General features: G+C 43.2%; 1 protein-coding gene across 1 annotated transcript in view; it reads left to right on the top strand.

Annotated features, from left to right (window-relative positions):
* The first annotated feature begins 7,809 nt into the window (after nucleotides 1-7,809).
* me1 (malic enzyme 1, NADP(+)-dependent, cytosolic) overlaps nucleotides 7,810-26,284 on the top strand; it is a 65,916-nt gene continuing 47,441 nt past the window's right edge. Inside the window, exon 1 of the mRNA XM_035403112.1 lies at nucleotides 7,810-7,976. Within this exon, the coding sequence (XP_035259003.1) occupies nucleotides 7,848-7,976 (129 nt within the window). The 5' untranslated portion in view covers nucleotides 7,810-7,847. The remainder of the gene's footprint in view (nucleotides 7,977-26,284) is intronic.

The following is a 26,284-nucleotide window of genomic DNA, read 5'->3' as shown; positions in this document are numbered from 1 at the left end:
TAGTATATTAATGAGGTTAGTACTTTACAATCTATAAGTTAGTAAGGATTAGTAGAAATTAGTAAAACTAGATATAAGCAGGAAGTAAGTAAAACGAGACTGGAAAGAAGGGGGGAAACTACAAAAACCCGGAACCACCCGAATAGTGAAATCATGCAAATACAGGGAAGTGAAGCAGCTCAGGGAACACAGACACAGAGACGGCACTGGGGAGACAAGTGACCGGAAGAACGAAAACACTGGGACGGAGGATGTGAAAAACAATAAACCCACAGAAACACAAAACAAACACTAACAGCAAACAGATACCAATACAGACTACAACAAACCCATTTTAATAACAGTGTTGGTCAATGGAGATTGCATGTCCGTATGCTTGATTTTATGCACCTGTTAGCAATTGGTGTGGCTGAAGTAACCAAACACACTAATTTGAATGGGTGTCCACATACTTTTGGAAATGTAGTGTAGGTGAGACACATAATAAGCTCATTTGTCCCTCTGATTGTCAGTCATGTTTTTCGGTGACACAGTGGTAGCATGATTTTAGTGTTTTACCTGAAAATGTAATTGCTGTGGTGCAGCGAAGGTGGTCTTGTATTGGTGTCACCATTGTAAGCTTACAGGGGTAAGGTCACCCATGTCAAGCAACCTGGGCTTATTGAATTCGGTGCATTAGCAGCTTGGTTTAATGTCACTACTTGCCTTCTGAAAGAAGGCCAGGGACACCTCTGTGGTTAAAGTAAAGCTACTCTAGGAGCAGAGAGACCTCCTTGTTTAAGTAACAACCTCACTGGAAGTAGACATTTTAAGCTCTGCAGTTTGAGTACATGTAGTTAATCAGACTGCACTATTTCAGAACAGAAGTGTGTTTGAATGAAGGCACATCGCATGACCCCAAATACTGCCAATGACAACAGACACTGCATGTGAAGAATGCGTTAACATCCATGAACATTCTGTGATGTCACAGACAATATGTGTTCGTAAAAGTTTTTAAAAGTTCCTGCAATAGTCAGCTTCCTACAACTACACTGCACTGTCAAGGCCAGAAACATGGGACAACATACTGTACATGGGTACACCTGGCTGTTCCCATGGTGATGTCATTCTCCATCATGGCCTAGGCCAGGGGTGTCCAATCTTATCCAGAAAGGGCCAGTGTGGGTGCAGGCTTTTGTTTCAGCCCAGCCTTACAAAACCTGATTCAACTAATTAACTGATGATGGTCTTCAGTCAAGGCAATGATAAGTAGAATCAGATGACTTAGTGCTGGGTTAAAGCAAACACCTGCACCCACACAGGCTCTTTTCAGAGAAGATTGGACACCCATGGCCTAGGTCCTAGGATACAAAATTATTCTTCAGGCTGTAAATGAGTAGGCCTCAGTTTGCAAACATCGTGATACTTGTGGATTTAGATGGGGTATATTCTTCGTGCTCATACACTACCACAGTAAAAAGTCATTTTCATAAATTTAATAACTTTTTGCATGCAATCTTTCAGGGTCATACAAGGTAAATGCACATTAATAATAACTTGGATACAGGCAAAGTCTCAGTGGGTTAGTTTACTCACACTGCCCAGAGTTTGTTGACTATGAATATAAAACTGCTCAGAAGACCTAAAGACTGAGCCCCATGGTCCAACCACATTATTTTCACAACTGTTTGGTAATTTATCAGAGCTTCACCTTCAACACAGGCATTAATTCAGCATGGGGACCTATTCCTCTCTCTCTCACTCTCTCCCTCTTTCACACACACACACACACACACACACACACTCATGTGAGGCCACACTGAGTCTCACTAGGCTTGTTAAACAGACGCGCTGAACCGTAAATATTTGGCCTCTTCGGTCAAAGGGTTACATGCCATGGTTCAATGTAAATAGTGTAGAAACATTAATGAAAGGCTAAACACACAGTCTCATACACACACACACACACACACACCCACATGCACACACCCACATGCACACGCACACACACACACACACACACACACACACACACGCACACACACACACACACACACACACTGGCACACACACACATGCACACGCACACAAACAGATGCACACAGGAATAATTTCCCCTCAGAAGGCCAAAATAAACAGGTAATACGTTCTCTGTATCACAGTGATCAGAGAACACATCTGTCTCCAGTCCCACAGGTAATTACAGTTGTGGAATTTAAAGAAGCTTAAAAGTAATAGCGGTGGAGACTCTTACCCTTGCCTGAGTTCCTGAAGTGTTGTGGAATACATGCTCCCCTAAATAATATGTTCTGAGCAGAGCTATCCTGGATTTGAAAGAAATGTTAAACCAAGGTTCTTACAGTTTTGTAGCAATCCCATTCCACAGATCATAAAGTGTAGGCATTGTTAATTGATTTTATTATTAACAGCACTGGGCACCCATTTGAATCTTCTGGATAAGGCTTTGGTGTGAGACTTAGAGTTCAGTTTTTGTTTCTTGGGTATCCAGGTTTTTGTGGATGTGTCTTCCCCCCGTCTTCTTAAACTCCGCAAGCTCTTAGCCCATAACCCCCCATCTTTATCTCATACCACCCCCGCACCCCCCCCCCCCCCCCCACCCGCTCCCCTCAACCTCACACCCAGTCTAACACCCCACACCCTTACGGGGCTGTCTGTGTGTGGACCTTCACCCACAAAACCCTATATCACACCACCTGCTCTCTAGCACCTCATACCCCAAAACAAATCAAGCCCACATCCCTAAATTCCATGTGGCCAACGTATATGCACACACATGCACAGCCACTTGGCTAAAATACTGCAATCTGTACATTTAGACAATTAATTCACATGAGCCATCTGTGGTGCCCTGCTCTGCTAATAACATGGGAGACCTATACACCAAGTGCCCTTTTCATCTTGTGAGACCCCTTCTGTGAGTACAAATCTTTACCTTCACCCTGGATTTGAGAAGGCTTTTTTTTTTTAGCTCATGAGGTATCCAATAAACCCAGAGGACAATGCCTGGTATTCAAAGCTTCCATTGAGTGATCAATATTTGTTTTTCGTGCTTCCACGTCATGACTTTTCCATGGGCAAACACAGTCATTATTTTGGTGACATGTGAAAGAGCCTATTGAGAAAGGAATTCAGGGGTAGGTGTGGGGTGGGTCAAACTTGACACAAGACAAATTGTAGTTCCAGAAGCAAAAAAGGAACTACAACATGCAAGTGATGCAATCGAACGGAAGCAGACTTGACTGATGGTTGGAAACACTCCTTCTCCTCACCTAGATAGCTGGTTCCACTACCCACTGCAGCACTGTGCAGACCCAATCCCTTCTCCTCATATCCCAAATGCAGTATGTCTCCCCACCCCACACTAAACTTCTCTCCCCATAACGCAGTTGTATTTCACCATCAACCCCTAACCCCTCTCCCCACACCCCACTACAGCCTAAGCTCTCTCCCTACACCCCACTACACCCTAACCCCTCTCCCAACACCCCACTACACCCTAATCTTGCTCCCTCCACCCAACTACGCCCTAATCCCTTTCCCTACACCCCACAACACCCAAATACCTATCCCTGCACCCCACTACCCCCAAAGCCCTCTCCCTACACTCCATCACATCCTAAACCCTCTCTTACTAACCCCTAGACCCTCTCCCTATACCCAAACCTTCAGGGCTTGTTCTCAGTTAGGTACCCATTATTTTTAGAAACTCAAATTTCATTCTCAGTGACATCAAAAGGTTCACAGATCCAGGCTGCCTCATTGACCCTGGCCCCAGTGACCCAGACTCTTTCTGTTTCTGCCTGAGACTGGATTAGCCTCATTTTCCCATATTTTCTATCTGAAGTCCTCAAGCCAATGTTGAGATTGGCAGGTGGACATCCCTGCCGCACAGTTGTTGACATTCCCGGAAGCCTAAGTTCAATTGCACGTAAGGACTGAGTCTGAATTTTTAATCATTTACTGCCATTCTGTCTCTCCAGATATTACAGGTACAGATACTCCAGGTGTTTCTGGAAACCCCTTGTGATCAAATATGAGAAGGATGAGCTGTAATCCCTTAAATACAGACAATCCTTCATAATTCACACTCCTAACATTGTTTCCTCTTTCCTCTCTGTGGTCAGTACAGAAGTCAGACTCAACTTTGGATGGATGATTTATGTCCAAAACCCACTGCATGAATGTGTGTGTGTGTGTGTGAGGAGGCTTGCGACACCACATAGAATTGCACTGTTATTAAAGCAGAGACAGCACACTGTTTAAGGGACAGGAAAAAATCTGTCAAGGGCCTGCAGCCCTGTTTGGATTAACATACACCATAATTATTGTTGTGCTATTGTGCAAGCAGAAAACGTTGAAAGACCCAAATTCCTTGCTCTTCAGTTTGTAAAGAGACAGGAATTCCAAATCACGAGTACAAAACATTTCTGTCAAGGAGGTGGTGTGCAGGACGGGGGCCTCTTATTCCTTGATTTTGTTTTTCACTTATGTAACTTTTTTCTTTATTTTACTCAATTTGCTTTAACTTAAAGGATCAACTATCTTCATTATAGTTTTGTACCTCTTCAATAGTGTTTCTTTTGCTGCACAATGTAAATTTTTTTAGGGCTGTCAGTTCAATTCAATTTTATTTGTATAGTGATTTTTACAGAGGCACTATCAGAAATACGCTATAGCGGAAATACAAAAGAAAATTGGACAAAGAAAAGGCCTCAACATAAAATAGTGAGCAATTGATGTAAAAAATCTCAAGAGGAACCTTGAGTGGGGTCGATCCTCCACTGACCAGCCCGGTGATATGTTCCCTTCAGGCTCTTACAAAGCATGGCTTCCTGCAGTCACTCCTCCTTTAGAATCACAAGCCTGACTTGCTGATATAATGTAAAAACAATGTTGACGTTTCCAGCTGCGATTTCATTCATATCTTTGGATTGACCAGAGTATGTGGCAGATATATTTATAATTGTATTATGTAACTTCTGAAATCCATCCTTTTGCTTTAAAATACTTGATCTTCCATGAGTGATACTACAGAACATATCATCAAACAGCTGAATTTTCTGACAAACTGTATTGCCTTGGGCAACCTTCCACTGGATCCTACTGAGAAAGCGGATGAGGCGAGAAAGTGAGACCCAGGTGTTTACTTGATGCTGTCACTGCCAACCAATGAAAAGTACTCCAGAAATACTGCAATGGAAATTGAAAGCTATCACCCCTCTTTTAATAAAGTTAATCAGATCGTAAACTGAGGGCGTGCGGTCTGAGAATGAAAACTGTTCCTGGTTAATGAGGGGCCCACTGTAATCCAGCATGCTGATTTTATCCAGTTTTACAATGAAGAGCATGTAGACAGCATCGGTGGAAGAGGAGCAGGTCAGAGGACAAGCTCCTCCTGCAATACCCTCTGCCCTCCTGCTACCCCTTCAATACAACACTGCTCTTAAGGAACACCTTTAATTGAAGGAAAGTCTTTACTGTAGGAAAGCCTTCAGTGACCAGCCAAACTGAGAACTGAGACAGCCAATGCAATGCCTCTTAAACATTCCTTTTCTCTGCAATCGTATTACCTTACATTGTACTACATGATTAGCTGTGCAGAATTAATTAAACAGTGTGAAGTTGTTGAGGTTATAATTTCATAAACAAGCAGCAGTCCAGATCAAGTATTACATAGTACTGTAAAGACTTGCCGGCCATTCTAGATTATGCACCTAGTTTGGGATTACTCCAGAGTTGCGCCTTTGGGTTAACGCACTTATTGCTGCGTCAGCTTCACCATTCTCTTGCCACACATTGTCTCTTTGCCAAGATCTTTATTGCAGCACAGTGCCCAAACAATGAGGAGGAATTCTTCCACTATAAGCAGATACTCATCACTGTACTCTTACATTTGTTGAATATGCTGCATAGTTAGAATATTTTGAAGGATGCTAAGGATCCCTCAGGAATATTCTAAGAATATTCTAAGCTCAGGTAACTGAGCTGTTCTTTTTATGCAGTTACTGACTCTAAAGCATGTCTATGACCCTTTTCTGTAGTACTAACATTCAGTAAGTTTCTTGTCAAGCTGTCTGCTAAACAGTTGTGATGTAATGTAATATTAGCTAAGCTGACTGCTGTTTGGTCACTAGATAAGAGAGAAATAAGCATGTGCCAGCATGTGGGAGAGGGGCCAAATATATAACTGTGCCCAGGAAAAGAGGAGCATTGGGCTCTGGTCCATGGGAAAGAAGTATATTGGGACTATTGCTGCTGTAAAAGGCCAAAGGACAACATGAGCTGACCTACTGTGACACTCACCACGCTCTCTCCTGCTTGTCTCTCTGTCCTTCTTACGTAATCCGCAGGAACAAGAGGATGCCTGTTTCTATGCTCTGCTGAAAGTCCTCACTTAAACACGATGCCATCATGTGAATGGTTCTTCTCAGTGATTGGCTGTGCTGGCTGCATGACAGAAAGTGGAATCAGTGTGAGGAGCAGGACTCTGTACCTCTCCTCATCCCTGCAGTGCTGATCCGGGGTTTCAGCTTCAGTCACTGTGACTCAGCACTGGCCTGTTTCTCTTACAGACCTGAGTCAGCAAGACTATCCCTGCGGCAAGCCCACTGCTCCATTACTGTACTGCCTCATGATCAAGCACACACACACACACACACGTGTATGCACGCACATACACACACATACATGTGCATGCACGCACATACACAAACACACACATGCACACCCACACACACGTGCATGCACGCACATACACACACACACACACACACGTGTATGCACGCACATACACAAACACACACATGCACACCCACACACACACTTGCACACAAACACACACACACTCACAAACAGGCATGCACACCCTTACACACAGACAAAACACACACAAGCACATACGCACACATACGTATACACATAAACACGTGGGCATGTTCAAACATATGCAAAGACAAGCGCACCCCTTCTGAAATTTCCTGTCCTTAAATGCAGACACTGATCAAGTCTGTTATTACAAGGTTGGATAGCTCTAGATCCCTCCCCCTCATCCCAACCATTGTGTGTATTTCTAGGACAGTGAGCTCCTCTGACCTTTCCCCTAATTCTAAAAATGCAGGATAACTTAGATAAAGGATAAGACAGGAACAAGGGATCCTTACCTAAACCTGCACAGCCCTGTGGAGTGAATTTTGACCCTGTTCTTCCCAGTCCATTCCTTAAACACTCCTCTCAGAACTGCGATGCATACAAAATGCATGCCCTATGTGGGATGAAAAGGCTTAATTCTCAGGCATAATACAATATGTAATTTTATCTTTTACACTCCATGGACTCATAACCTTATTATATACTGTAGCTTTAGAATATCCATCCAAGTTAACAGTGCTATTCTTTGAAGATGTTCTTTTGAAAATGCCATTACATCCCAGTGTTAAAAAAAAAAAATCAATTTCAGAGGACAAGTTTTTTTGTCCAACAGTGAAATCGCATATGACCAACGGATTTTTAATAGGTCGTACGCTATGCTGCTAGGGAAGTGTGATATAACACATTGAATTACATTTCGATTAAGGTGAAATGAGAACGATATATTAATTATTTATATTTTGGCGGCACATTTTGTGTTAAAAATTTCCAGGTGATATTTTTAGTGTCCAGTTATAATATGTCTAGACTATTATTACTGAGCCAGAGCATCTGAAGTCAATTAGATAACACGGCTTTACTGCGGTTCCAATTGGCTATCTTTGCTCTTCGAGCTCCCATCTGCTACCCTTCCAGTTGGGTGTTGCCACTTGTTGAGTTCAACCGGGTCACCGTTACAGTATTTAAAGTGCGACAGCATGGCACACGGGTTAGTGAAACAGGAGTCCGTCGACTGGGAAATGCACAAGTCAGAAGATAAAAGTAAGACCTTTGTTTACACAAAGAAGAGGGGCTACGATGTCACACGTAACCCCCACCTGAACAAGGTAACATGCCGGTTTTCAAAGCTTTCCAAATTGTTTTAGGGCGTTTTCTTGTTCATGTCACTGGGATGGCTAGTATTATAGCCAGGCGGGGTTAACGTATCAGGTTTCGAAGCCGGCTATGTTTAGACACGCACAAGCTTCCTGTGTTCTGCTCTCTAGGTTACAACAGCCCGTCCCTCCTGCATTTTCACCAGCAAACAAAGTGACAGTTAATCCATACTTATATCTAAATTACAAAGTTATATTTAATTGAGGAAAACGTTAAATAATAGACAATACACGGTTTCCCAAAGTGTAAGCCCTCCCACAAAACATTTTGATTTCGGGTAGACCTCTAATTAACGTCGGTCATGGAGGTCGATATTACGTTGATTAGTGGAGCAGAAATTAAAGTTAAACATGGATCAATTATAGGTAGAAAAGTGGTCGCGTCACGACTCGGCGTCGACCAGCTTTGTAGCCGCGATGCAGGTCGACAATTTGTTTTGGGGGGCTATCACAGATGTACAGTAGCCTACACACGGGCTAACGTTTGAATTTATATTTTTACATTTTAATTGTGAATTAAGCGATTATGCTTAAAGAAGAGATGTCCTGAATAAAGTTGATGCGCTATGTATACCGAATAATTTGAAATGTCAGACCGAAGGTGCCCAATTGCGTACTTAATAGTTTTCTGGAGGAAGTCATTTTTCATCTGAATTGCCTCCGATCTATGGGGTGTCTCCCGTGTGTTCATAAACACACCCACACGCGTATATACATATATATATATATATATATATATATATATATATATATAATTTTTTTTTTTAATGCAGAGAGAAAATATAAAACAGACCGCTAGGATCCCGTCGCAAATGACGTAACGTGTGAGGGGGTATTTTTCCTCGAGGCTTAGGCTAAGTGTAAGATGTGCTAAGTGTAAGATGTTGACTAGTGCATTTCTCAGGTCTTCCTGTTTCTCAGGTGTTTCTCGGCAGTGAGACAGCACACGTTTGTGTCAATAAGTTCTGGTGATGTGATGTTCGAAATTATAAGTACACCTGTTCTGTTTCGATGAGTTTGATCATGGTACAGTCAACTGAAGTTTAACCATGTTATTTGCACAGAACGATAGTAACGCATACTCAATATTACGTTTGCCTTTTTTTTGAGCAAGAGCATGTCTTCCCGCATTACCCCCGATCCCTGAAGACCATCCAACGACCACTGCGCCTTTCTTGTGTGTCACGCAGACCCCGATCACAGATGACTTCACATCACTGTCCATGGTGCTGATCGCTCATTACGATAACCAGGTCGACGTCGATCATTTGAAGAAATAAAAAGTCAAAAATAAAGAAACGTAAATAAAAATAAAAACCTTAAATTATCTTTGAAACATGAATTGACAGCAGAATTTAGTTTGTCAAACATACCTCAGTATTTGTTTTCAACATGCGAATAACAGCTATTCTGACCAATTTCATTAAACAACGTTACGGCTTTCTTGTTGTAATGTCAGCTTATGAGCTGAATCCAGTTCTGCTATGCATTAAAAAGCCTCCCTCGTTTTCTCTGAGCTCCACGTATATCCCTTTCTCAGCACCTGCAGTCTTGTCAGAAAGGCCAAAGATGAAGTACATTTGCCGCTACTGAAAGGTTAATCTCACCCCATCTTCACTGATGAAGGCCGTGCCCTCCCTGTTCACACCACAGGTCTGCGTGAACAAGGGCAAAGGGCAGCTTCCCTTAACTGATGACTGGTGCGTGCCACTGGAGGTCAATGTCCCCTCTCACTTGCTGGAACATTTGAATGTGGAGCAGAGTGCAGGGAATTCGTCTGTGGGCGAGACCGAGATAAGAACAGCTGGGGGCTGTCTGTGGGGTCCAGGTGCACCTTACTAGGAGCATGTTGAGTGATGCCAGTTTGTGTGTGTCAGTGTGTAGCTGGAGTGTTTGAGGGGGTAATATAGGGGGAGTGGAGTACTCCAGTTGCTGAATGAGTTCATTCTGTCTGCCCTGTTGGTGCGTGTGTGGCCCGATTCCATGAAGCATGCTTGTGATGTTCAACATGGATGACTAGCCCCTGTTGATTAGGTCTGCTCTGAAATTTAAAAAAAAAAAAAAAAAAAAAAAACTTGATACTTTATATTGTAGACTTCTCAGATGTCAGGGGTAAATGGCAATAAATGGCTAGAACTTGGTCAGAACTACAATGAGGTTGGTGGAGGAGTCTCGCTTTGCTGTACAATAAATACATAAATTGCACTTAATGAATGAATTACTCGGGGAACAGATGTTCTAAATATGATTTCTGGTAAAAGAGTTGTCCAATATTAGTTCAAGGTGTGGGTTTGTGTTATTGTGTATTGCTGCTGGACTGTTTTGTCCTGTTGTTGTCACGGTGATCTGCCAGGGGTCTGGATGTGTAGGTGAAGGCAAAGAGGGGCTTTGATTGGTTTCCAGTATAGTGAATATGAGCTGGATGTGGGCATTGGAGGCTGGTTGTGCCAGCATGAGATTGGTAGGAGGTGGGGTTTGGGGTTTATATCTGAGGAAGAGGGAGGTATTGTTACTGAAATGCATTCATGTTACATGATGGTCTGTGTGTGTGTGTGAGTGTTGTGCGTGTGTGTTTGTGTGTGTGTGTGTGTGAGTGTGTACGTGTTTTCCCTCCATGTCCCCTCTCCCCGATCTAACCAGATAAAATATACTTTTTTGTTTTTTTTATGAAAATACTTTGATTTATAAGAAAAAATTAGAAAAAAACTGCTTTCATTTTAAAGTCTATAAAAGTACGTAATTGGAGATGGTTGAATGTTTTAAAATCTGTTTTTCTCTCTGTTCAATTAAATTGAGCTTTCTTTATTAGCACAAAGCTCACGAAAGAGTATCTTTTTTATTTACTCATAAAATATAAATGAAACATTTGTCCACCGTCCAGCATTTTACATCACTTGATTTTAGCCTTTTCTTTCTATCATTAAATCGTTTTTTCAGTTATATTAGCTGACCTAAATGTGCCTTACTGAAGAGGCATGATGCTTTTGTTTGACAAAATAGCTTAAAATAGACAAATCAAGTGAACTTTATGCCCCATTAAAAGATCTTTGGACTTTCTCTGATTTGGAAAGATTCACTGGAACATCGGACCATATCACTCATTCTCAAGGCCAAAACAGCCGCTGGCACATACACACCTCTTAGTTCTGGGTGTTTTGTTGAAAAACAAGCCATCCAGGCAAAGGAGGAACATTCACTGCCACGCCTCTGTTTGAGCCACGGGGAGGAAATTGGAGGAGAAAGTAGGAAACGACTCCTAAACGCATTCCATCGGGGCAAACAGGCCGGCTTGTGTGGGGGCAGAAGTGGCACTTTGTTGCCCTTCCCTTGGGGACCAGATTGCCAAGGGGAGGTGTGAACTCCCCCACCCCAAATTCTGGCCTAGAAATGAGCCCAATTCCTATGCAAGCAGACAACATACTGATTGATCCAGGAGCACCCAGCCTAGTCCACAGGGTTGAAAAGAGGCCAGGCCCCGAGTCTGAGGGCTTCGTCTCCCCCTTTTGGAGGGTGTAGTGAACAGGATATTGTAGGTGTGTTTAATAAATGTTCTGTGCAATAAAGAGGGGGGGAACGGGTGACTGACAAGAGAAAGGAGGGTCTGTGGACCAGAAGGAGGGCAAAGGTACCCTGACCTCACAGTCAAGTGTCTGTCTGGTGTGTTTATGGTGTGTTAACAAACCAACTTGAGTACATTTACACCAATTCACACTTCTGTTTGCATTGGCCTGCCCCGGCAATGGAAAAAAGCTCTTTTAGCTTTTTATCAGAAATGAATTTTCTTCAGCCTATGAATTTTTTCTGTGTGGATAACAGAGGGTCATTCAGGCTATGGTGGCATACTGAATGGTTAACGAGGTAACGTTTTTCAACCGAGGCATGGGTCATTATATTGCCCTCTGGTGGTGATTTATTATACGGAAATGCTAACAATACAAAACTGTTGAAATTTGCCTTTCAAAACAATCACCCAAAGCTCAAAGTTACAAGTTATATATTGAAGGACAAAATCTGTTTTGTAGGAATTAGCTAAAGCATATTCTAGACATTAAGCTGCAGAAATGGAGCCTCTGGTGGCTTCTAAATGCCCCACTGTCTTCAAATTCTGACCCAGTTAGTGCCGACCGGCCAGGAGTCTCATTGTGTTGACATATAGCTAAATTAAAAAGTTGCAATTTTGGGATGCCACACATTTCAATATACAAGTGAGAACCAGCCAATAAAAATATCTGTTCTTGGCTGGTGACTGTGTGAGTGCCTGCTGATTGGTCTGGGCAAACTTTAAAAGATCCAGAATGTCACTATTGCCATGTTTTCTCTCCTAAATGTGGGTGCTTCTCTGTCTTGCTCAGAATTCACTGTCTCTGGCTGCCATGGTCATCCACTTATTACATCAAGAGTCTGATTGTTCCCATACAATCTGCTTCTTCTCCAGCCAGGAGAAAATGGAATGATCTATAAACAAATACACAACAAGAAATAAGACTCTTGATATATAACAATCCTTGAAGCTCATTTGATAGCTTTGCAGCTGTAACCATAGCTTCATGAACCCTTTTTATTTGTTGCTAATTGGCAGGCCAGCACTGTGAAGCCATCCTTGGAATTCCTGTTCCAGTGCTGGGGTTTCACTAATTTGGGATAGGTATGATACGATATACTTCTGGAATATACTAATGGAAACAAGGTGTCATTCCACCGTAAGTGTGTTTAAGACTCTGAGCAGTCCAGAGACCACATTTTTAAGTTTTGAAAATAAAACAACTAGGGCTCCCTAAACACATTATACCGTTTGCTTTGTATTAAACCTTCTGCTCAACTGTTCAGCAACCTGTTGAAGTGATCATAACCATTAGCTTTTTCCTGACTCCTCATGTGAAACAGTGGGCATGCAGGGTGCCATGCTGGAGGTGAGGAGGGACAGGGTACAGTGTGAGAGGTGATGAGGTGTGGGGTACCACGTGAGAGGGTTCGGGTGAGTTGTGAGTATAGGGTACAGTGTGAGATGCTGGGGGCGAGGGCTACCATGTTAGAGGCTGAAGGTACTGGGCACAGTGGGAGAGGTGATAAACAGAACAATAACAGACCTATTATTCTGCAGTCTGCAGTCTGTTCCTCCTTGGTCTGGGCTGGTGGGGGGACTCATGTCAATCACTCCTCTCTGGGTGGGCTACGGCCTGTGGGGTCAGAATTGAGCGTGTGATGTCACAGGTGTCGCAGGTGTGGCCAGGTGCGTCTCCAGGTGTGGTGGAGCGACCACACGCATCAGCGGCAGGCAGACATTCCTTTCGACAGGCTGAGCAGAGCGTCGAGGCGCGTCGCCAAATTCCCCTCAAATAGCTGCTCCGCTCAGTGGCTGTGCTGATTGCCTTGGTCCCAGTACTACCCCCCCCCCCCCCCCCCCCCCACCCCCGCTGCCCTTTGTGTGTCTGCACAGCAGGCTGTTTGAGTGGAGCATGACAGAGAGCACATCATACAAAGAGCCTTGCAACCGTCCTCCTCATCATCCATACCTATCATCTGATCAGGTTTCAGCTACTTTCTCTCTTCTTCTCTAATTGACCTTGCTCCCTCCATCACTCTCTCTCCCTCTCCGATCCCTCCCATTCACCTCATGATTTTACCCCCTTCCCAAATTCACTACCTCAGTTGTTTTTGGAAACTTACTGCACTGCCTGAAAGGCTTTGATGGGTTAGGAAAGTTCTTCATGTGTTCTTGAATTTTCCACTGTCACTCAGATTTAAGAGGACCTCCCAGAGACATGTAAAAAAATGCAACAAAATAAAATCAAAGTTTTTTTTGTAGATATAAAATGCAGAAAATTGTTGTCTGCTAAAATTCAAAAAATGTCAATGCTTAACCCTCCTGTTATGTTGCGGGTCAAATTGACCCTTTTTAAAGTTTGAAAATCTAGGAAAAATACTTAAAATTATTTTTTCAGTATGAAACTTCTTCTACTGGCCTTAATTAGTGTAATCAACATTTTAAATGAAAAAAGTTCATTTCATGTATTTGCAAACCCCCCCTGTATGGGGATTGACCCGGGAACATTTTTGCTGTACCTAAAAAATGAACAGAACAGGAGGGTTAAACAACACCGTGGGAAAATTTGTGTCTGAAACTCTCTTCGGCGTGACGTCACCATGAACTATCGATACTGATAAGAGTAATTAAAGTTGTGTCTGCTATCTGAGATAATAGTCTCAGGACTGCAGTCGCTCAGACAGCAGTGAGAGTGAAGTCCAAGGTGAATTGGAGTTTGGGTGTGGAGGTGACATGACATGTCAGGGAGTCTGGAGTGACTTCAGACGAGGATGTGGAATGAGACCATAGATAAATAGCTGAGTTCAGCTGTTTTAAGTGGTGTGAGGAGACAGGAGCTGAGCTTGCACTATCCTTGGCCAATCAGGGCTGTAAAAGAGCATGTTTGTCTGGAGTGATCAGATTATGTTGTACCTGGCTGATAACGACGGTTGCATCAAGGCGAAGCGACTTTGAACCACGCTTCCAAGTGAACTTTGACTTCGACCTGGAGAGAAAGTGAGCCAGTCGTGAGATCTTCCGGGAGCAAGCGAGGTGGGGTGAAGTGGCAGCCCCCTCTAAAATCCACCCCCCCGACCACACCCGCATACGCCTGAGAGCCCTCATTCATTAGCCGCCATAAATCTCCAGCGCTGTTTCTTTTTTATGGGGGGGGGGGGGGGGGGGCGGGGGTGAAAGCGCTGGTGCTTCCCAAACGACCTTCCGCCTCTCGGTGTGTACCTGTGTCATGAATGCGGGCATTCATTCATTTCACCTCCGATCAGGGCTCAACAATGTGGTCAGATCTGAGATGTTTTTGTGTGGTGGGTGCTGGGGGGCGGAGCGATAGCTGAAAGCGGGCCTTGTTGGCACCTCCCGCTCGCGTGGCCATGGCAACACAGTGTGGCATTCAAGGCACAATGTGTGGATGAATATGAGGCTCGATGTTTGCGTGGAACCCAGGGCTGGGCTTGGCTTTCTGAAAGAGGGGGGAACTGAACCCTAAGTGGGCATGGCCCCTTATTAAGCCAAGGGTACTGAACTCAGGGATGGGCTTGGCTTTTTCTGGCACTGAAAGTTTGTGTATTTACAGGTGGGATTCTTTAGCAGGAGGGGGGTGGTCAAAGGCGGTCTTTCTCCTCTCATGCATTTGCTTTAACATGCTGAGGGGATTGTATTATTACTCATTGATAATAGTGGTGCTCCAGCTTTTTTTTATTAGTCACATGATCTCATATGCCATGTATTTACAGATGGGATTGGTTGAGCCTAGAGTAAGGCTTCATCTGTCGTAGAAACTAATGTGCTATGACCAGCAGCCCATCAAGGAAATAATACAGGGCTGTGTCACATCAACTCTATTAAACGTGTGAAGGTTTTCCTTGAAAGGCAGTAGGCTTTCTCTGACTCAGAGACATAATGGATTGGATCTCTACTGCAGACGCCACAGACTGTAATGGAAAAGGTATTTGCTTGGGCCCTGGATAAGATCCTACTTTCTTTTTATTTAAAGGTTTAGACTAGAGCAAGGGTGTCCAATCGTATCCAAATAGGGCTGATGTGGGTGCAGATTTTTGTTTTAGCCCAGCGCTACAATACCTGATTCAAGAAATAGTGGTCTTCAGTGAAGACCTTGATGAGTAGATTCAGGTGTCTTTCAGATTGGACACTCCTAGTTTGGAGTGTTTGGGCCTAGGTCTAATAGGGTCAAGTGGGAGTGCAGCCTGAAGAAACTCACATTTCACTTCTCATTCAGCTGTCCTCCTGTAACACTCACCTTTACCCTTTTCCTTCTCTTTCATCCATCACTCTCATTTCACTCCCTGACACCATTCCTTATACTCCAAACATCAATTCTCCTCCCTCTACTTTCACTCTCTCATTTTCTCCTTTCTATCACAATCTTCCTTTCCTCTCTTCTTTTTTCACTCTTCCTTTTCCATTTCTCTCCTCCCCATCCATTTCTATCTCTCCTGCGCTTCAACTTAGTTAGCCTATTTTACACCCTCCGCATTTTAGCCCCAAGTTTTCTTGTCAGACAATCAATTGAGCCAAAGCCTGAGCCAGAACTGCTGTGAACATTGAAACTGGGAAGTCTAAAGAAGTCTGCAAACGATTGCCCAAAACTTTTATTTTACACATGCTTCTTCTGTTTAATTTCATCTGAACTGAATCATTTTTTCCAAAGAATCGCTTTCTCATGATTCTGGACTGATTGCAAGCTATGGTTCTGATTAAAGCCACAAGCAAAATGTCATGGTGTCATACTTCATTACTCTGTACAGACCAGTGGAACCAATAAACACATTTAATACAAGAATGTATCTATGAAGTCTATGATGAGTAAGAATATTTTAATATTTTTGCATGAGAGAAAGTTCAGTTTGAGTTGAAGGTAAAATTTCAGTTGAACTCTATTCCCTGGATGATAATGATAATAATGATAACAATAAGGTCATTGCATTATAATCGCAATCATATTTCTGCAGTTATCCTATGGAAGATGCAGGTCCCTAGTGTGGAGCCCTGGGGAGTGAGCATTGGTTTTCATAGGGCCTTGTCAGCATGGTTTAATAACACGGTGCGAAAGTGTGCCACGCGGTGTGCCAGGCGGTGTGCCCACGAGGTGCGTTATTTCACTCACCATTTCAGCCTAGACAGTTACAGAGGTGAGTTAATGTATCCTGGAAATCCATGTTTTTTGTAGAGTTTTTTTTTTTTTTAAGAATGCAAATATTTGGCCACTGTAGCAAATTTCTTTGGAGGCTTGGAAGCGCTCCCAGGGACGGGCGCTGTCCTGAGTGGGGGAGGACATGGAAGGCTGCCCAGAATGCGAACAGGCGAGTACGTGAATGTTTACATCCCTAACGTCAACCCCAAGTCCCCTCTCTGATGGTGTTTAACCAACAACACTTCCATATTTACAAGCCAGCTTGTTCATTGATTTTCAAACCTCATGCAGGTTTGCCGGAGCCAAAGCTTGTGAATCTGAACCTTCAGTTGCAGCCCGAGTTCAAGATGGGGTTAAACAAAAATAGGAGCTTTTTTGGCTTTAATAAGCTAGTTTGAATGATTGATATTGTTTTGAGTTGCAGTAGTAGTAGAGTAGTGCTCCTTTAAGGTCATTAGAGTTGAATTATGGTCACGGTCATCATCTTGTCCAGTCAATGACAATCCTCATTACATTGTCAGACTTAATAAATGAAGGAGTCCTACACTGAGGCCATGTGAGCTAAAAGAACAGCTCCCATTCAGAGCATATTCATGGTACCTTAATATCTTAAGATATAATACCTTAAGATCTTCTGCTCAATTAAGAGCTGATGAGTACCTGAAGTTACCTATTGACTTAATCAGACAAAAACATTTAACCAATGAAAGCAAGGCACTTGTTTGATGAGTGGTTTTCATGACTCAACCATGAAAGAATTTAACTAGTTCAGTACTTTGTATAAAGAAACTTTATTTTCCCTGGCAATAGGCTAACTACCTTGATTTGGATCTGTGGAAATATTGTTGGCAGGGATTCAGACCCACCTGTACATTCTCTGTTTCTAATCCATACCGTACTCTACCCAAATGCATCCCTACTCACTCCATACTCTACTGAAAATGCAACCCTACTCACTCTGTGCTCCAGTCCTAATGCCTCCCTACTCACTCTGTGCTGTAATGCTAATGCCTCCCTACTCACTCTGTGCTCCAGTCCTAATGCCTCCCTACTCACTCTGTGCTGTAATGCTAATGCCTCCCTACTCACCCTGTGCTGTAATGCTAATGCCTCCTTACTCACTCTGTGCTGTAATGCTAATGCCTCCCTACTCACTCTGTGATGTAATGCTAATGCCTCCCTACTCATTGTGTAATTTCTCCGCTAGAGAAACCACCCTTTGATTTAGTTTGATGAAAACAACACAGACCATGCTTTAGCTTGTGGCTGAGATGCCAATGTCCTGTAATAATAATAATAATAATAATAATAATAATTATAATTATTATTATTATTATCATAATCATTATCATAATAATATAAATGAAAAATAGTTCTTTTACAGACTAGGAGGTACTACATCTAAAGGAGAGGAGGATGATTTCATGTGATTTACTGTTTCCATGGAAATGGTACACAAGGTGTTGTGAAAATCATGTCAGCGGAGCTGTGGCCTGATTGGTCTGTTGATGGCTCCTCTGTGAAGAAGGCCTTTGCAGGGTTACTTCACCTCTCTGCTAACTGGAAGCAGCTGGAGGGCAGCTGGCAGATGGTGCTGGGCGCAGAGTTTCTCTTGTCTGACCAAAGCAAACACATGGACTCACCAAGCAGAACATTTCCTGAGTGCTGTCAGAACTGGACGTCTCAGACCAGCTGAGGACAGCAAGACCTCCTCGTCATACCCTGACCTTTCTTGCTCTCTTTCTCTCTCTCTCACTCAATTTCCTATCCTTTGTACACACACACACACACGCACACAAAAACACATTTATGTTTACTGTACAATGAATTTAAAGCACAGATGCTGGTGCTCTTTCTGGCCAAGGCTGATTTATATGCTGCCTTTTTGCTTCTGTTATTTTAGTTGCAGCTGAATTTTTTATGTATAACCCAATGTGATGTGTTTCCATACCCTTTTCCCTGGTTACATCTCTTAGTCCTTGGGTGACACTTCAAACTTTGGCACACTTTTCACATTGAATGTGTGCAGGCCTTTTTGTTGTTGTTGAGTGAACCAAGTTCAGCTGGGGCTCGCTTTTCCCAGCTCCAGCTCCTTTGCCTCTTTCAGAAAAAGCAAATAAACGTGGCAGAGTTTTGGTGCTGCAGCGGAACCCAGGGCTGCCAGGCTGCTGTGGAATTTTGTGGGGGAGCTCCCCAGTGATGGCGGATTTAAGTTCTGGAGCGTTTCACCCGGAGTTTTCCGCGTGCACCGAGAGTCTCACAATAGAGCCTCTGTCATGCTGCCTTTTCACTGGCACTCAAATGCACCTGCCCGTAAACCCTCGTAAAGCCTGTGACTTGTTGGTTGAGGGAAGACCATTAAAGCTGTCTCCCTGCTCCAGAAAAGGAAAGGCATTTTTCTGTTTCATAAGCCACTCAAAAAAAAAAAATCTGGATTCATTGAAGTAATGTAATGTTATTTGGTTTGGTCCTGTGTAGTCTGAAGCATTTGAAATCTCAGGAGGATGGGTGTGTGTGTGTGTGTGTGTGTGTGTGTGTGTGTTGGGGGTGGGGGGCGGGGGGTTATGAGGCAGCCATATCGAGCTCACACTGCAGATCATTTTCAGACAGGTCAGAGGTCATGGTGATGCTGTGTCATGCTGTGGCCTCAAGGGGGTGGAAAGAAGGAAATGCTGTTGGCCCAAACTGGAGGGTTACAGTGGCCCTTGGATGAGTGGAACACACTGTTCTGTTGAATTAAGTTCAAATGTATTTTTATAGCGCTTTTTACAGTGCCCGTCAAGTTAAGACACCGTCACAATGGTGCTTTAATGCAGGATAAAAGGAAAATAGGACATTTGAGAGAGACCAGGCCTGAACCAGTGATAAAACACAAAACAAGCTACAAAAAACCTAAAAGAAGAAGAAAAAACTGAGAAAAAACTGGAAAGGTACCCTGTCACTACATACTGTAAGGAGTCCACTCCTTACAGTGTGTAGCAACAGGGTTCCTCTCCAATCCAACCAATCCAACACACAGTAAGGAATGGAACGTTGTTGCTACACACTGTAAGGAACATGTTACTACTCACTGTAAGGAGTGGAACACTTGCTACACACTGTAAGCACATGTTGCTACACACTGTAAGGAGTAGAACACTGTTGCTACACACTGTTATTATGTGCCCTCAGTACATCACAGGCCAAGAGAACATACAACCACTATGTCCTCAAATGAAATGCACACCCTCAGTACATCACAGATGAGAGAAACCCGCTGCCCTATTATACCTCTATACCCTAATTACACACATTCACTGTACCCCACAGAGGAGTCAAACAACCTGCCGCTACACACTATAATTATTAATTTTCTTTACATCAGAGGATAACATTTAATTCCTCCACACACCATATCACACAACTTCACAGTGCATAAAAAGTGTAGGGCACACTGACACTATGCAGTGTTACATATTGTTTAAAGTCCTTTTTGGAACACTAATCACTGTTACTTCACTACTCACCTACTCTCACTACTCACTCATCATTACTCACTGTAATTGTACATTCTCGTCATTAATGCTGCGTAAAGATGGTCTTTGTTCTTATGCATGGCACTAAAAAGGTTAGCTGCGGGGAAGTTGTGGGTGTTTGGTCTGTTTTAGCAGAATCGTTTTTCCCCTGTTCCCATGGGGGGATTTTTAAACTCAGAGAACAGATTCTTACAGGAACAGAGGAGTAAAGGGGAACTTCCCATCCTGTTACAGGATGTTTATTTCAGGTTCTTTTTTTGAGGATGCTCACAACGGAAAATTGTTACACATGTCCACCTCGTGTTGGTGCTGAAAACTGAAGTTAAATCACCCCATTCCTTGCAAAAAGTGCTGATGTGTTTTTTGACCTCCTACCGTAAGAAATATTTCCAGAAATATGAGGACACCGTTTCTTCCATTCTGCATGACTGTGATTCATCCAAGTGTCTCATGCTTACTTTCAGTTTTATTCATATTTTCCCTGTCTGCGTTTGGCTTTCTCAAAAGCAAACTCTGCAAAAATACAGCCCCGCCCTTCTGTAGGTCCTACCCCCCATGGACTAAGGCCATGTGTGACTCATGAACGGCAGCCCATCTCTGATATCTCTTTGCATTTTGGAAACAGCGCAGTTCGCCTGTGATCATTGTGGTTCCATGTCAGGTTGGATTGAAAACTGTACTGGCATTGTATGTTGCTAAATGCTGCTGTTGCATTGTTTGTCCTTGTGCACCAAATCATTACTGCACATTTGACCCTTGCTGGGAAGAAAAGGCTTGTTGAGCACCTTGTTTAGATGCTCATGCAAAACAACTGCCTCAAAATGATTTCCTTTTACATTCTCTTTTCATTATTATATAGAAGCTCTGTTTTTGCTGGCAGGCAGCTCTTTGGGGGTGTCTGGTGGCTTAGAGCTAGAGGCTGGCTAACAACTGGAAGGCAGTATGTTCAGTCTCTGTCCTTACCAAACGAGTAGCTGTGGGCTAGACTGGTGTTATATCTACGGTATTCACCAACACTGCCTAAGTTCCCTTGAGTAAGGCAGTGAACCACATAACTGCTCCAGGGGTGCTGCAGTGTGGCTGACCCTGTGCTCTGACCTCAGTGATCATATAGTGCATTTATTTTAGTGAACCATGTATGTATGTGTGCATCTAGGAGACATATGCAGAAAAAAACTTTCCTGCTCCCTTGTGGTAATTGGGAATAAAGTGACCTTCATCTTCTGTCCCCAGGAGAGATCTGGGGTGTGGAGGTTGTCCTTGTAGAGGAGCTGTGTATGGCTTTACGCACCTAGCTGCACCAGCACAGGTGAACAGGGCTATTGGGAGAGATCATGGATGCCAGACCTGTGAAACTAAATGAAATACTGCAATCACCTTCACTGTGTTTCCTTTCCTTTTCCCATCCTTTGACCAGGGCTCCCTTGAAAAAGATATTCTTAATCTCAATGGGACCTTCCCTGGTTAAAAAAGGTTTAAATAAAATAAATTAAAAAATGTTAATGTACATCATAACCCTGCACATATCCTCAGCACAGACAGTATAGCTTATCTGAATGACTGTGGATCCTTTTGTTTATGAGTGTAGCACAATTTCAAGACAGAGAAGGGGCGCAAATTTAATGTTTATTAATGGATTGTCCCTCCGGCTACTTTTGTAGCATACTCAAAATATTGTTTGTCATCAAAGCAGCCAGACGAATGAAGCATCTGTCATCACTGGTGCAAACTGCATGCGTTCAGCCCAGTAAAACCCGAGCCCGGACTGCTCGGGATCTGCTTAATGTCTGCATTCTTCTTTCATTAAAACTAGATTACTGAGCTGTAGCATGGAGTTGCCTCCAAGCTAAACAGGACCCTGTCAATGTAGATCCGTCTGACTTTAAATGGCACGAAATGCACTCTGCTGAGGGCAGGCAGCAGATCCTGCTGTTTCGGTTGGTTCCTCAACGGCTGTGGAATCCCACAGAAACGAGGAGTGGACTGAACTTCCTGTCGGGCTATAGCGGTTCACACACTTAATTCACAGCGCTTGCGTTTGTACGAATGCAGATGGGTTGGAGTGCAGTGGCCTCTCAGCATGCTGCACTGCTGTGTGTGGAAAGGTCAGGTCATAAGGGCACCAGAGGAACCCGCTGGTCAGGGTTTAGGATAAACAATTAATGAAGAAAACATGACTTCTTTAAAGCGATATTCCACACAAAAATCAATGAATTATCTAACAACTTTATACTTACATTGACTGTTCTGGATCCCACCAGATGTTTTTTTTTTTTAATTAAAAAATGTTTTTATGTTCCCTTGTGAGCTTTTGTCCAAATATATGGGCATCATTCAGGTGATCTCATTTTTCCGTGTCATTCCATAATGATAATTTAATATAAAATAATAACTGGGTAAGTATATAATTCATTTGAAAGATATTTTCAAAGCTAAATTGCCCCATGAAGAATTCCACAACCTCTCACACAGCTTCCGAGAGTGCCCATGAGGAATTTCCACCATACTGGACTGCACAATTACACGGAGAATAATTATTTTCAGGTGTGAAATCAAAATACTGGTAGATAAACATTAGGGAGATTAAATATTTGGACAATTATTGCATTTTAGCTTCAAAATTAGATAACATCTGCAGGCGGTTCAAACAGGTATAACTTCCACAGTCATTATGTGGTCAAACTTAACATGGTGAAGATTTACAAGTGTAGTTCTGAGCTGTAGTTTTTTGCCCATTGGGTTCCATTGTATTTGCCAGGTCTGATCTCATGGCTTAGTTAGGGATGTATTTGACTTTATAAAAAAACTTTATAGATTGATAACACTCAGAAATGTCTTGATTTTCTATACTTACACTATGTGGAATATCCCTTTAACATTGATCCAATCACAAAACCAAAGAATGCTGAAACATTTTAATCAATCGGTGCTCTATCAATAAATCAAGAAGACTGTTGAGCAAATGCTTATATAATAGCGCTGTTAAGTATGTGCAAACATAACTCTGCAGCCAAGCGCTTGTGAAACAAAAAGTACAGAGAGAAGTAACTAATTGCATAAAAATGGGTCATGTAAGGTTGTACTTCCATTTGAACTGTGTGGGGAAAGTACATACAGATTTGTGTGCAGGAAAATGTGAAACCATGAAAGTATGCACATATGTTAATAGTGGCTGCTAAAAAAAATGAGCAAAGAAAACACAAGTAAAAAAGGAAAAATGTTCGAAATGTAAAAGAAGGAAATTCATGCTCAACAAAAAAGAAAAGAGAATACCCAGCATTCTGATCTTAATGCCTGTCTGTGCTGTGGTCTCGAGATCAGACTGTGTGGAGAGTCGATGTATTTGTGCTGACCTCCCCAGCGTGTGTCGTGTGAAAGCGCGTGAGACTTGTTTGTCCTCGAGGAGATGCCGGGCTGGAATGGAGCCTTGGGTCTCTGTGTTCTATGGGCCTTCCTGCTCAAACAGGAGAGAGGAGGGGCTACAACTTCAGACCCATGGTTTGGAGTTATGAGGTCTGGTTTGGAGTTAAGACCATTGATGATTTCAGAGACCCTTTAGTCTGAATATGTTTATGATTGTGTTAGTATGAGCTGATACATATACAATAATCTTATGTAAATAAAAATGTATGGTATGCATTATGTGATGATGAGAACAGGCCATTCAACCCATCCAGGCTCCTCATTTTTCTTGGTGCTTTAATAGTATCTAGCACTTTTTGGAGGCAGCTTTTGAGTACCTCTTGGGATTCTGCTTCTACCACATTCCCTGGCAAGCTTTTCCATGCATTTCTTACTCTGTGAAAAAATACTTCCTGCTGTCAGTGTGAAATTTACCTAATTTATCCAACCAAGCAATTCTAAAAAACATTTATTACATGTTACATTTATTATGGCAAAAATAGATTGTTGCAAAATATTGAATTAATCATCAAACTCTGTTTATAAATGTCCATCCATAATTTGTGCTAGTACTGTGGCTGTCATTTTAAGTACAGTCATTTAAGTTCAAGTTTTGTCATTCTTCTCATTACAGACAGGTGTAACAAAAAGAACAAAATACAGTATGCCTACCCCAGTGACTACAATGCACTATAATAAGAACAGCCATAAACAATTAAAAGTAGCAATAAATTTAGGAATTAAAATTATAACAAGAAAAAAAGACATTGAGCAAGAAATACAAAGTATGCATTTCTCTTGCTTCTGGAATTAATATCAAAGCAGAAATTGGACAGCGTCTGACCCCCTGCAGCGGCTCCCCTCCCACTTTGGCAAATGGAATTACCAAAGGGCTCGTGCGCGTCAAAGTCCATGACGAAAATAACATTTTGTCTGCGCGACGGCTCGCAACACGCCATGCGCCGGCCGGAAAATGGAGCCCCAAGCATCTGTCCTCGTAACTTTTAATTGTGCCTGGAACCAGACGCTGGGAAAGAGTAATGGCTGAACGTAAAGAGGCGGAAGTTTAGCACCTGACCCCTTTCTTCTCCTGGAAAAACTTGGCCATACCTTTTCTCTATAAACCTGTCTGCCAAATACAGTATGGAGTCCCCTGTAGTTTACTGAATTAAGTTTTAGATTTAAGGCGCAATTATAAACAAGGGTGTTTTACTGTATCCCAGCTAATGATGAAGTTCAGCTCTAGATGCTGAATATTGGACAGTATGTCTCTGATGCATTCTGGAAAACCGTGTCCTGTTTCATTAAGTTTGTGATGACTCTTGTGTTGAATTATGCTGTCCTGTGACCCTTTGACCCACATTATAGGTCCAATGATCATGAAGGAGCACTTCCTGTACCAGCCCATAATTTGCGGGTTTAATGACCTTCCATAGGCTGGCTGTATGTGGAGTGCTCTGCTCATTTCTTTCAGGCCCTAATTGCTGTGTTCACACCAGTTGCTAACCAGCAGTGACAGTTGGCCAAACTTCAAGTTTGTTGAACTTTCATCCGAGTTTAAAAAACCTAACCTTTTCGATCAACCATGGTGGTGATGACCATTTGGTTAAAAATGGAAATTGACTCACTGGCTCAAACCTCAAAACCTCTCTACATCTAACCACAACTCACAAGCTTAGTTGTAAAATATGGCTGTGCAGAGAATCCCTAATAGAGCTGCATATCTTCTGGTGCTCCCTTCGCCCCACACACCACACACCACACACCACACAGACATACACACACACACACTTCACCCTTTGCTTCCATCTGGGAGAGTAGACCATGTTTGCCTTGGCTCCTTCTTGGCTCCCCCCTCCCCCTTCTCCTGGCACAGGGAGAGTCTGAAAGAGAATGGAAATGTTGTCGGGATTCTGACAGCTTCTGACAGACTCTGCAGCATGTGGGGATGTGGGATGTGGGGGCGAGAGACCCGGGCCCTGATTAAACCGCGGGTCAGACAGGTGATCAGTCTCACAGCTTCTCAATATTAGGCACTGCGTGAGAGCCCAGCTCATTCGTACCCTGCTGCTCTCACGCCCTGCACCTCTGCACCCCGCACAGAGGCAGACCACAGCTCGGCTGTACAAACGCTCCAAAAATATCCTGCTCTAGATCTGGGGCTCCGCCTGGGGGTGCGGGAGGCTGCGTGATGTCAGAGAGCCTCCGCAGATGGGACAAGTCTGGAGCCTTCTGCCCGCTGGGGCTAAATGTCAGCAGGGGGGGGCGGGGGTGAGGGTCAAATATCCGTGCCATGGATTAAGTCAGCCAGGCCTCCGAGTAACTGGGCCGTGAAGAGCCAGGGTGTGTCTGAGTTTGGTGCCAGCTGGTCTTTGTGCCATGGCACATTGGCATTCAGCGCAGCGTCCCCGTCCCGCGACCTGCGGCAGCTCCACGCCGCGAACGCCACGACGGCCAGCGAGCACTCAGGTTATTTTCTTTGGCGTCTAGACGGACACCGTGATCAATTAAACAAAAGGCACTGGTGTGCTGTATGCTGCTGCCGGGCAGTCTGGGATTAATATAAAATGGGAGCGACCTCAGGTTTCTCCTTCCCCTACTGGACCCAGTACGGCTTCCTTCTTGCATACTCGCTGTGAAGAGAGACGGG

This window comes from Anguilla anguilla, chromosome 1 (assembly GCF_013347855.1).
Source record: "Anguilla anguilla isolate fAngAng1 chromosome 1, fAngAng1.pri, whole genome shotgun sequence".
NCBI lineage: Eukaryota > Metazoa > Chordata > Actinopteri > Anguilliformes > Anguillidae > Anguilla > Anguilla anguilla.
The sequence above is the reverse complement of the archived record's forward strand: the minus strand, read 5'-3'. Positions and strand labels throughout refer to the sequence as shown.